Source organism: Tyto alba, unplaced genomic scaffold (assembly GCF_018691265.1).
Source record: "Tyto alba isolate M040663 unplaced genomic scaffold, T.alba_DEE_v4.0 Super-Scaffold_42, whole genome shotgun sequence".
NCBI lineage: Eukaryota > Metazoa > Chordata > Aves > Strigiformes > Tytonidae > Tyto > Tyto alba.
In genome coordinates, this window is record NW_024881318.1 from 31,248,649 (window position 1) to 31,261,084 (window position 12,436).

Below are 12,436 nucleotides of genomic sequence, written 5' to 3' on the forward strand. Positions count from 1 at the left end.
TGGCAAATGCCCTGTGGGGGTGGTTGCGGCAGTGGGAACAGAGTGGCTGGCAGCGTAGAGGCAAACCCATCTGGGCTGCTGATTTGTGGCAAGATATTGCTGTTCGGATAGAGAACTTGGTTGTGAAAGTACGCCACGTAGATGCTCATATACCCAAAAATCGAGCAACGGAAGAACATCAAAACAACCATCAAGTGGACCGAGCTGCAAAGATTAAGGTGGCCCAAGTAGATCTGGACTGGCAGCATAAGGGTGAAAAATTTATGGCTCACTGGGCCCATGACTCCTCGGGCCATCAAGGAAGAGACGCAACATATAGATGGGCTCGTGACCAAGGGGTGGACTTAACTATGGACATTGTATCACAGATTATCCATGAATGTGAAACATGTGCTGCAATCAGGCAGGCCAAGCAGTTAGAACCTCTTTGGTATGGAGGGAAATGGTTAAAGTATAGATATGGGGAGGCCTGGCAGATTGATTACATTACACTCCCACAAACTCAGCATGGTAAGTGTTATGTGCTCACAATGGTAGAAGCAACTACTGGATGGCTGGGAACATATGCTGTGCCCCATGCCACTGCCTGGAACACTATTCTGGGCCTTGAAAAACAAGTCCTGTGGCAGCATGGCACCCCAGATAGAATTGAGTCAGATAATGGTACTCATTTTCGAAATAATCTTATAAACACCTGGACAAAAGAACATGGCATTGAGTGGATAGATCATATCCCCTATTGTGCTCTGGCCTCTGGGAAAATTGAGTGGTATAATGGGCTACTAAAGACCATGCTGAGAGCAATGGGAGGTGGAACTTTTAAGCATTGGGACACACATTTAACAAAGGCCACCTGGTTAGTCAATACTAGAGGATCTGCCAACCAGGCTGGCCCTGTGCAGTCAAACATTCTACGTACTGTAGATGGAGACAGAGTACCGGTATTGCACCCTAAAAACATGCTGGGGAAGACTGTCTGGGTTATTCCTACTTCAGGTGAAGGTAAGCCCATACGTGAGATTACCTTTGCCCAAGGACCCGGGTGCACTTAGTGGGTAATGCAGAAGGATGGGGAAGTCCAATGTGTACCTCAAGGGGACTTAATGTTAGGTGAAAATAGCCAATAAACTGTATTAGATTAATCACCACACCACCTTATCAATGCTTTATTATGGCAAACATGAACGTGGATGAAGTTACGACTGGTTTCAGCAACTGAGGCCCAGCAACTGCTGCAGACTGTGAATACAGACAGCATCAGATGCATCAGCCACCAGCTCCGACTGCAACAGAGACTGCATGCCATCCTCCTGCCAGGTCCAAGGACACCTCTGCCCTACTGACTGAGCAGTGCTCCTCCTGCCTGAAGGGACTGTTATGACAGATGGAACCTGAAGCTATGGACCAAGTCAACTCATGATACATCCTGCAATGATGGACCATGGACTAAGGGAATGGTATCTGTGTGCATATGTTTATGACCAAGGAAGAGGATAGTAAATAACTAGAATGTATTAGAAATATGGAACGTGAGCGTAACGTAAATGATATGGAATAAGGGGTGGATACTGTCCTGGTTGGGGCTGGACTGGAGTTCCCGTTGGTCTGGCAGCGGGAGGAGCTGCAGCACCCTGAGACCCCAGGGGCTCCCCAGGGCCCAGTGCCCTCACCTGTGTGCGGGGGCGGGGGGAGCACAGCTGGAGGGCTGGGCCCCGATTGGCTGATAGTCCATGTCACGTGACATTGTGCTCACTATATAAAGGCAGGAGCGGGTGGGAGGGGCTCTCACTTCTGGGAGTGTGGCTGTGGGGCCTTGGTGTTTGGGATCGCTGGCTGGGAGCAGGCGGGTGTCGGTCAGCAGGAGGTGAGCAGCTGTATTGTACATTACCCGTTGGTACTGCTGTCAGCGTATTGTTCTGTCACTGTTATTAAACTGTTTTTATCTCAACCCGCGAGTCTCCCTTTGCCCCTCCGATTCCCTCCCTGTTCCCAAGTGGGGGGAGGGTGGGTGAGCGACTGCGTGGCATTTAGCTGCCAACCAGGCTCAAATGACAACACATGGCTACCAAGCTGTCGTCATTCCTACGGCCATTCTGAGAGGTGGAAAACTGCCTGTACTACCTGTAAATTAAATAAAGTGTTACTTACCATTATTGAAGGCATCCTTGTTGCTTTTGCAGGAAAAAGACATCTGCTGGTAAGGACCAGTGGATTTCCACAATGCATTGGTTAACATTGGCTGACAAGAAGTGTCCATCTTGAGGTCCACTTGATTTTCACTAGTCTTTGCAGTATCAGAATTTGAGATGTTTAGCCCATATACACCATCTTCACAAACAGGAGAAGAGTCTGATCTGTTGAGACTGCTTAAAGACACACACAGTACAGCTTCATTTAAGCAGAACGTATTTTTGCCATGTAAGCTGTCCGATTGATTATGTCCTGTTATCTACAGATGGGGAGGAGAAAAAAAAAAAAAAAAAAAACACAACAGAAAACAGCATTTTCACCTTTGTCGAGTACCAAAATCATAGAATCACTTGAGAGCTGGAAGGGACCCATAAGGATCATCAAGTCTAACTCCCTGCTCCTCACAGTACTACCTAAAACTAAACCACATGACCAAGAGCATCATCCTGAGGAATCCTTATACCAGGATACATAAAATTAACTGCCAGACAGAACAAGGATTCATAGAAAACAGTCACCTAATTTTCCAAAAGTTAAGCTCAAAACATGTTAAATTGGATGTACATTTAGGAATAAACAGTGATAACCCAATACATTTTGCTTTAGCTCCCCTCAAAACACAGGAAAACTCAGTAATAATTGTGAAATAGCAAATAACAAAGGGATGCTACTTGTGATTAATATTTTGCCCTGTGGCTCAATAAGGTACCACTTAACGTATGTAAATCTGTGTACACTGCAATCCCAAAATAATGCTGTACCCCACGTAGACAGGTAATCATAGAGACGAGAACTGCAGCAGTCAAATTGGGGATGGTAAACAGCATTCAGCAAGCAGCCACGGCTCCCAGGGGCTGAAAAGGTAAATCATGCAAAGACTCCCTGCCTACAGGTGTTTACCCAGGCCAAGCTCACAAAAAAGCAGGAGTAGGAGTGTGAGTTACTGCAATGTCTGGCCATTCAAAACTAGCTAGGTTCAGTGTAATGGCAAAACCACTGGGCTGGGAATACTGGCTGGCTTAGATATCTCTGCTGCTGCAAGGAGTGTGGTAGTGGAAAATGCAGGACAAAGACAATCTCAAGGCCTGGAATGCATCCAAAGCCATATAGTTTACTTGAAATAGAACTACAAGTAGTCTTACAGATTAAATATTAGATTAAGAACTAGCACTCTTCAACACGCAGCATTTCATTATTTTGCCTCTCTGCCTCTGTAATCCTGGCCATCCTTGCATCAGGCTATTGTCCTTCAACTTCCCCTCCTCGAAAGATTTCAGAATTCCTACCCATTAAGGCTGATGGGCAAGTTCAGTTTTGGTTTTATCATCCACTTCTTAAGCACTGCCAAACAAGTCAAAATTGTATCACAATCTAAACCTAATAAGAAGTGCCTTCATTGTTTGGGCTGAGAAAGCATATATGGATAAGTCATGTTCACACAAGCTGGATGAAAAGGTGGAGGTCAGAGGCCAATCCGTCACCCCCCTCATGCAGGCACAAGCTTAGATGCCAAATGGTCACTGCGTGTTACGGGTCAATTGCCAGCTGAAGAGCCAGAGAGGTGATGGCCTGAAGAAGGGCCCTACAGATTTTCTTGTGAAAATTAAAACCTGGGGTGGGGGGAAAGCTGTTTGGGTCAGTGAGCTTTCAATATATGCAAAATCTAGGCAAAATATTTTGATTTTCAGGGACTTCAGAGAACAGTAATGGAAATCAAGACTACACCCACCAAGGCAGGGGGGACTAGAGATAAGGTCCTACCTGGCAATTGAGCACCCAGGCAGCTGAATTCAGAGTCAGCCTCTATCTTTCACCCTCAACAAAAACTTAATCATTTAGTACTAAATGCTTAAGCAGCTTCAGAGTTACTTTAAATTGCATCCCCTAATAACGAGCACCTGCAAGAAATTATATTGTCTGGGATGGAGCTACACACCAACCTCTTCCCCTAACAGGCTGCTTGTTTCAGGGGAGTGGGACATCAGGGCCTGACACATCTGGTTTACGGGATTTCCCACTCCTGGAGCAGCCACTTCTCCTCACTGGAGACAGTGCTGTTGACCAGGAACAAGGACAGTAGCCAAAGACTTTACTAAAAGCTTTCTATGCCTCAAGCATTACAACAATTTAGCTTTCCTACAAGAGGCAGGAGACACAATGTGTCTTGCAAACACAGCAGCAAGGTAGAATTAAAATATAGATTCTCACAATTCCCAGCTCCTGAATTTAATTCCCACTGGTCAAAGTTCGGCTTCTGTAGGACACCTAGCTTAAAATAATAGAATGGTTAAGATTTGGAGGGACATCTGGAGGGCATCTGGTCCAACACCTCTGCTCAAGCAGGGCCACCCACAGCAAGTTTCCCAGGACCATGTCCAGACTGCTTTTGAGTATCTCCAATGACAAAGACTCAACAATGTCCCTGGGTAACCTGTGCCAGTGCCCAGTCCTCCGAACAGGAAAAATAGTGGTTCCTCATGTTCAGAGAAAACCTCCTGTGTTTCTGCTTGTGCCCATTGCTTCTGGTCCTGTCACTGGGCACCACTGAAAAGAGGCTGGCTTCATCCTCTTTATACCTTCCATTTAAGTATTTATATATATTAATAAGAACCCCCATGAGCCTTTTCTTTTCCAGGCTGAACAGCCTCAGCCTTTTATTATAGGAGAGATACCCCAGTCCCTCAAACATCTGTGTGGACCTTCACTGGACACCCATCCCCCTCCTTGACCCCCCACCCCATAGCTCTATGCCTCTCTTCTATTGGGGAGCCAGAACTGGACACAGTACTCCAGGTGTGACCAGAGCAGAGGTGAACACAGATCACCTCTCTTGACCTACTAGCACTACTTTGCCTAACACAGCTCAGGAGACCATTAGCCTTCTTTGTGGCCAGTGCACATTGTTGGCTTATGTTCAACTTGGTGTCCACCAGGACCCACAGGTCCTTTTCTGCAAAGCTGCTTTCTAACTGGGTGGTCCTCAGTGTGTAATGATGCACGGGGTTTTTCCTTCCCAGGGGCAGGATTTTGCACTTCCCCTGGTTAAACTTCATGAGGTTCAAACAACGCCCTTGGACATGCATAAATCTCAGCTTCCTACATGTTCACTTGTTACACTAGCAACCAACGAAACCCAGATGTACTAGTCTATTCATCAAGGAACGTCCCTCTAGGTCTGCAGTTGGGGGTGTAATTATGGCAGGGAACCACGCACCTCATAGCTCCCTGTGGATGACAGCAGGCTACTTTGTTGACAGTGCTTCCAATACCAGAGGACCCGCTTCTGCATTTTCACACTGGCTCTTTCTCTCTCCACCATTTTCTGGCCCTCCTGGAGCCTCTCCAGGCTCTGCTGGTATTCCTGCCGCTGCAGTGCCAGTCCCTGTCGGCTCCTCTCCAGCAGCGTCTCCTGGCACCTGCACTCCCTCTCCCGCTGCCCCAGCCGGCTCTCCCTTGCCTCCTGCTCCTGCTGCCGCTGCTCACACTCACGCAGCCACCACTGCTGCTCTTGCTGAAACTGCTGCTTCAGTTTGTGTATGTTAGCCAGCTCCAACCTTTGTTTTTCCAGATTCTGGCATTTGTCTTGTTCCAGAAGGAGGTTTAGCCGAGAACCATGGCCCTGACCCATCTTCTCATTCTCTTGCAGGAGTAACCGATTGAGAAATCTGTGGCTGTCCTGGATAGCTAGCGCTGCCTAGACACCACAACAAAATCAGACACAAATGTGTAAATATTAGCATTAATCCATTTCTGTATTTTTACATAGAAGCATTGTATAAAAATGCTTCAACCTCCTGTAATATCAGCATTTAATGCTTTTTTCGGCAGTTATTCCTCATGCAAGTAGATAAACTTCGGTGTTCATGCCTTTACCAAGAGATGTTTCTAAAAGCACTCAACCATTTCAAGCGCTTTTGACATGGCTTCTGGTTTACACTTAGTATTATTGTATATGTTTATGTTACAGCTATGCATATGGACTTCAGATACAGCTGGGGTCCTGTTCTGTCAGAAAATGTTAAGACACATTGGAAAAATTATCTTCTCATGGTTAGAGAGAGCACTAAGGCACTGGGAATGCTACACTCAAAAAATTATTCCTGACACAGATGTGGCTTATACAGATAAAACTACACTGTTTCCCGTACAGCTCACTTCAACCCTAAGGCTCTCCTTGCTAACCTGCCACAGCGCAGTCCTACTAACATCAGTCCTACAGGCACCCACCAACATAGCCATGTCATCAGGACCATACTGCTACATGCATCTGACCGAAATACCTGGTGCCAGCAGAAATCTGCAGTATAGTAATGATTTCAGTTTTGATGTTTCAATAGTTTATTTTACAACTGAGAGCACTATATTCCATCCTTAACAAGGATGTTGTGACATTGTTTGCATTAAAGATTGTGACACCCTCCAATAACACACAAAAAAATAGCTGGGATTAAGACGAAAGAAAAGCAAGAAAGCCCTAGATCTGCTGAGGCACTTATTGCACAGCCTATCTTCAAGAGCTAACATGGGAATCTACTTCAGCAGACATTCCCAGAGAATTCCCACAGCCCCATTACCCCATGCCGTCCATCCCAGAAGGAGTTTTTAACTTTATGCAATGTACAATTCCCACTTTTTGGGTCTTCCTCCAGTACTGGGTCAGCTCCAGTGATTTGTAAACAGGGCAAGGACAGGATCCTCTGTCTGTTTCTCTGCACCTATACTGCCAATTTGTGATCTGAACAATTAAGGCATGATCCCAAGCCGTAGTCTGGTGTTAAGCTATCTGCTTTTCCATTTTCCAAAAATTTTGCTTGAATTACAAGCTTTTTTACTTTGCTTTTGCATTGCTTCAATCCACTTAACTTCTAAGCCCAAAGTTTCCAGGATTATTATGAAACATGCTATTAATAAAAATTAAACATACTCAAACCAAACATTTTAAAATAAAACTATAAAACTGCATCTAAGTAGGAAAAAATAAGTTAAAACATTCAAACTCAGCATGAAAAAAACCCAAAAACTTCAGACTAAGGCCCTGAAGAATATACACAATAATTAATTGAGATTGAAATATCTAAAATGGATTGAGTTTCCTACTTAAGTGGCAGAGCTACTGTTTACTAGTAGCTAGGAGAATATTCTAGACAAAGTACTAACATTTTTCAGTATTTTGAACTATAATTTCAGAAATTTGTACATGAAATTACATCAGTTCAGTTGGATTTTTTTTTTGGATTTTACTTTCTTCCCAGATTTCTGGACTGTACACACATCTTTGGGGGGGGGGGGGGGGGGGGCACTGATCTCCAAGCAAGCAAGCATTATTCAGTTCTTAAAAAGGAACCTACCACTAATGTAGAATAAAAATACATCATATGACAACTTATGCAATCGTTGGTAGAGATAAGTATCTAATGACTTAATGTCTAAAAGCAGGGAGACATGAAAACAAACTTTAAGAAAAAAATTGTTAAGACTAATTACTCTACAAAGTTAGCAGTGGAGTAGTCACCTGTATGCTGTACAAGAGACGGGTTAAGTTCTGGATTGCTTGTACAATCTAGAAAATAAGAGAGAATGATATTCAAAGGTTTGACCACTATTAACTAAATAGTTACTGCATTCTGTCTTAAATAAACTCACCTCTGTCCCTGTAGATCCTGGGAAACTCTTACCTCCTCCCTAAAATAAACACATGTTGCTTTAAAAAGTATTTTTTATCTTTAGAATTGTATCATCTATGTGATTTTTTTCTTCTCAACTAGTAGAGACATTCATATTGCTAATTTATGCAGTGCTGAGTCAAACCTTCTTGTGGGTATGTGAAAAAAGACAAAAGCAATAACCTATGAAGACTAATAATTCATCAACACTGGAGTTTCCGTAGAAATCACTAGAGATTCTAAGCACAACTGTAAAAACAAAAATATTTCATCTACAATTTTAATCCTCTCATGACTAATGCTACACAGAAACGACATTTCCATTCATTCTTTGTTTACCTGACAGTTTTGAAATACAGTAACCAGACTTCTGTATATACAGCACCGTGGGTTTAGATTACTTATAGTGGGATGAAACAGCACAAGAATCTTCAAAAATAGAGACATTAATGTAGCAAGAAGCTAGCAGAAGTCATGTTAGTGAGATACAGCCAATGCCTTAGATGTACAGTGAGGCACTGAGCAGGGGCTGCGTGCCTGCTATACTCTGCAAAATGCACCAGTGTGGTTGCTATTGTCCACTGCAGCAAAACTCAGCCACTTCACAATTTCCACCCTGCTCCCTTTTCCTAAGAAGCTTTCTAAATTTATGTGTTGAAGCCAACCATAATCCCTTCATCATGAAGAACAGCTCCTCTGAGAAAGATAAGGTAAAACTGTAGAGAAACAATTCCTTCTGAGGCTACACTGAAAAGACTTCCCGTATGATTTTTCTTTTTTTTTTTTTTCTCAGAGGAGCGTTTGTGGAATTTGCTCTCTCTCTGATTCTGCTAAGTTCTCTACTGAGACTCATTTTCCACCACAAAGAGCAAAGCAGCTGCTCCATTTAGCTGTGATAACTGAAAATGAAGATAAAAAAGGCCAGGCCCTGAAACAGAGCTCAATGTAGACACGCTAGGGGGAAAGGGAGCACCAGCTGCAGCACTTCCTGCACTCCTCTCTCTCTCCATTTCCCCTCTGTATTTTCCTCCATTGCCTCCCCACATCTTCACCTCCTCCTCCACTTCTCACTGCACCCACAAGCGACATAACTGCTTAGCTCTGCTGTGTGAAGCAGAGGACTTTGCACGGATGCCTCTGTGCAGCACAAGGACTGACAAAAGGGAGCTCCGCTTTCCCTTTTCTGGGTGGCCAAGATGAGCAGTGGGCCCGAAGAGTAGGGTCAAGAGGGAGAGTGGAGGAGATGCTAGCAGGGTGAGGAAGAGTGACTGTACAAAGGAGAGCCTGCAAGCTGAACATGAGTGGGGTTCCTTTCAGTTTTTGAAGCCCTTTTTAATTTAATAAAGGAGGTGTACAGGGCAATTGAAGGCTTAGCTGCCTTTGGCATGGCCAAGGGGTAACAAGTGGCCAGCCCAAGTGCCTCTGGTCTCCTCACTGCAGCACCACTTGAGCAGTCGTGGACGAGTCCAAGGCAGATTTAGTCAAGCTAGCTGGGGTGACAGCAGCATTGCATCTGCACCACTACAGCTTCGGCACAAGCCCTGTAAGTCCAAGGTAGGTCTGAAGCAATATATGCAGCTGTTTAACCTGTGCTGCAGGCCACTGTAACCTCCCTGACACTCTTCCCTACCACCTTGGTTCAGAGCAATGAGCAGCAGTGGAGATGAGGATGGTCAGATCCCAGGGCGAGGTGCATGCACAGTGCCTCAGACAGCCCCCCAGAGATGTGATTACAAGGCAGTGGCAGGGGGGATGAGATAGGGACCACCTCTCACAGCCACCCAATTGGGACACTATATGTTGCACAGGCAATGCTCTTCCTTCTGATGCTTGGTCAGCACCTAACCCCCAAGCTGGGGGGGTTCCACTCCAGCTGCCTGGTTCTTGGTTTCTCAGGCTAGCTGGCCTGAGCCCAGTGCTGCTACTCCACAACCCAAGGACTGCATACCCAGAGACACAAGACAGGCAGGAGAACATTCTCCACCTTTTAAACCCTTGCATTGCCTGTTTTGTTTGATCATTCTGCCACCTCCTGGTAAATCTGATTCTGACATGGTAAGATGCGACACGAATCTTGCCCAAATAATAGGCCAGACCAGAATAGTAACTTAGTGTGGAAGAGTTTGCTGCAGATCCCTTTAGTCCAGCTGCAGCTCAAAGCAGGGCTAGCTTCAAAGTTAAACGAGGTTGCTCAGGGCCTTTGCCAGTCAAATCAGGGATAGGATGAGGGGTAATGGCTTTAAACTGAAAGAGGGTAGATTTAGATTAGAGATAAGGAAGAAATGCTTTCCTGTGAGGGTGATGAGACACTGGCACAGGTTGCCCAGAGAAGCTGTGGCTGCAAGGCCAGGTTGGACGGGGCTTTTAGCAACCTGGTCTAGTGGAAGGTGTCCCTGACCATGGCAAGGGGTTTGGAACGAGGCAATCTTTAAGGTCTCTTCCAACCCAAACCATTCTATGATTTTGTGGAGACCCCACAACCTCTCCAGACAACATGTTCCTGCTTGATCCCCCTGATCAAATTCTTTTCCTTATCTACAGCCAGCATTTCCCCTGCCGCAACTTATAATCTTAGATACTCATACTTTTGCTGTGCATCTCTGAGAAAAGCCTGGCTCTATCTTCTCTATAATCCCAGTGGCAATGTTTTCATGTGGAGCTACTGTAACTTTTAATGGGCTAGATCTGAGCCCCTCTATCCTCTATTAGGTTATTTTATTTCCCCTCACCTAGCTTCTGTGCTCCTTCACTTGGACTTCCATTTTCATCCCATTTTTTCCACACACACTCTTCTTCCTACTCCTTGCTAACACAAAAGTCTTGTAAGTAAAATGACCTAGAGCTGAACATGAGGCAAGGCTATAGGAAAATTAGTGTATTAGCAAAAGTCTTACAGAAATAGCTAGGAAAAAACTCAAAGGTTTCAGGCACACAAGCCTTCTGTCAGATCTGATGCAAAGACAGTATGCTAACACTAAGTATTTCCTTCTCTAGCAAACTTTGCTTTCCATTTCAAGTCATGTATCTTCTACTCTTCTCTTCCCCCTTTATTCCTTTTGCGGTCCTGCTTCTCCAAAGTACTCCACAATTACCGTTCACTTTATTTCCACACAGTAATTCATACTACTCTTACTCTAACACTCTGCTGCTACATGAAATATATTATTCCTAATTTTGCTCAGAACTGACTTTTGATTCTGCTTTTTCCCCAGATTTGCTTATGAGTTATAGGACTTTTAAAAATGGGCAGTTTCTCTTCTATTCTCTAATTGCTCCACTTTGTTTTAATTAAAAATTCTGAAGCAAGACGGTGTAAGACAATCCATTCTATTTTATGTGCTTGTTCTCAGGACGAAGTTCTTCCAGTGCATAAGTCCTCCTTGCATTAGCTGAGGTCTCTGTCATTGCAGAAGACTTTCATCATCCTGTGAATAGGAGGAGGGAGTAGATGGGGTACTATTGTCACCTCCAGAGATGGATGTATTGAACGATGGATGTATTGAACGAGCAGAGAACCAGGCTCTTAAGTGGCCCATGCATGTGATACAAAAATCTATGCCTGTTACTACAACCCATCGATCTCTAAACCTGGCAGGAGAATTGTTCTGCATTTGGACTTTTCATTAATAATCATTATTAATGGCAGTGACCACTACTAAATTGAATTATCTGGATTTGGGTGAAATGTGCCTATCCCATGCTCTGTGTTTTGGAACAGTCTTTAGATACCCCAAAAAAATATGAACAGCATTTATATTCCCAGTGCCCAGAGTGCTATGTGCAACACAAGAAGAAAAACTGGTTACAATACCTCATCTTCTAGATGGGCACCTGCCATTGCCTTTTCAACAGTGAGATCGACTTCAGGTGGTTCTTCAACTTCTTTTATTTCTGCATCTAACAAATAAAGCCCCAGTAATATGCAAGAGAAAGAAGCATATTCTGACTGGAAAAACAAATGGCACACTTTTTTTACAGCTTCTCACAGGATGCTGAAAATAGAGATTTACATGATTTGGAGTTACATAATGGATTCTAGACTGGGGAAGAACAAATTTGGAAGCCGGATGGCACAGGTGGAATGATCCAGTTTTCCTACCATAAAAATTAGTAGTTTCACTTATGAAAGTTTGAAGATAAGTATAGCCATATCCCTAAATATGATCTGCAGCAATGGTTTTTACAGGACTTTATTTGCATTTTTGTTGCAAGAAATCCATGCTACCTTTTAGAGCTGAAATCAGTGGAACATCAATCCTGGTTTTAGGCCTTCTGACAAAAACTGGCTGACTTGGGAAATGGCCTATACTGCAATATAGATTTGCTGCAGAGCTGAGCAACAATGACGAGAATGTGTATGGAGATACACAGATCTGACTAAATATTGCTGAATGTAGGCATGTGCTACAGAAAAGGCACAGTGGATGCAAACCATCCATTTACTTCAATTAAGTTATATGACAATTTACACTATCTGAACAGTTGCCCAAAGACAACTGTAATTACATTATTTCTATTGATTCTGTCATATAGTGAGAAAGCTTTCAAAAAAAAAAAATCCTTTATCAATTATGCTAGCACTC

The 12,436-nt window shown here is 44.0% G+C and overlaps 1 protein-coding gene across 9 annotated transcripts in view; it reads right to left on the reverse strand.

Moving 5' to 3' along the window:
• ARHGEF28 (Rho guanine nucleotide exchange factor 28) overlaps positions 1 to 12,436 on the reverse strand; it is a 134,257-nt gene that overhangs the window by 20,702 nt on the left and 101,119 nt on the right. For 7 of the 9 annotated variants that reach the window (XM_042804848.1, XM_042804847.1, XM_042804845.1 and 4 more), the window contains 5 exons: positions 11,665 to 11,750; positions 7,834 to 7,872; positions 7,703 to 7,750; positions 5,405 to 5,884; positions 2,149 to 2,449 (listed from right to left, as the gene is read on the reverse strand). In XM_042804848.1, the coding sequence (XP_042660782.1) occupies positions 2,149 to 2,449; positions 5,405 to 5,884; positions 7,703 to 7,750; positions 7,834 to 7,872; positions 11,665 to 11,750 (954 nt within the window). Of the gene's footprint in view, positions 1 to 2,148; positions 2,450 to 5,404; positions 5,885 to 7,702; positions 7,751 to 7,833; positions 7,873 to 11,178; positions 11,279 to 11,664; positions 11,751 to 12,436 lie in introns of those variants that run through there. The other 2 variants (XM_042804846.1, XM_042804849.1) reach the window with 2 other exon arrangements.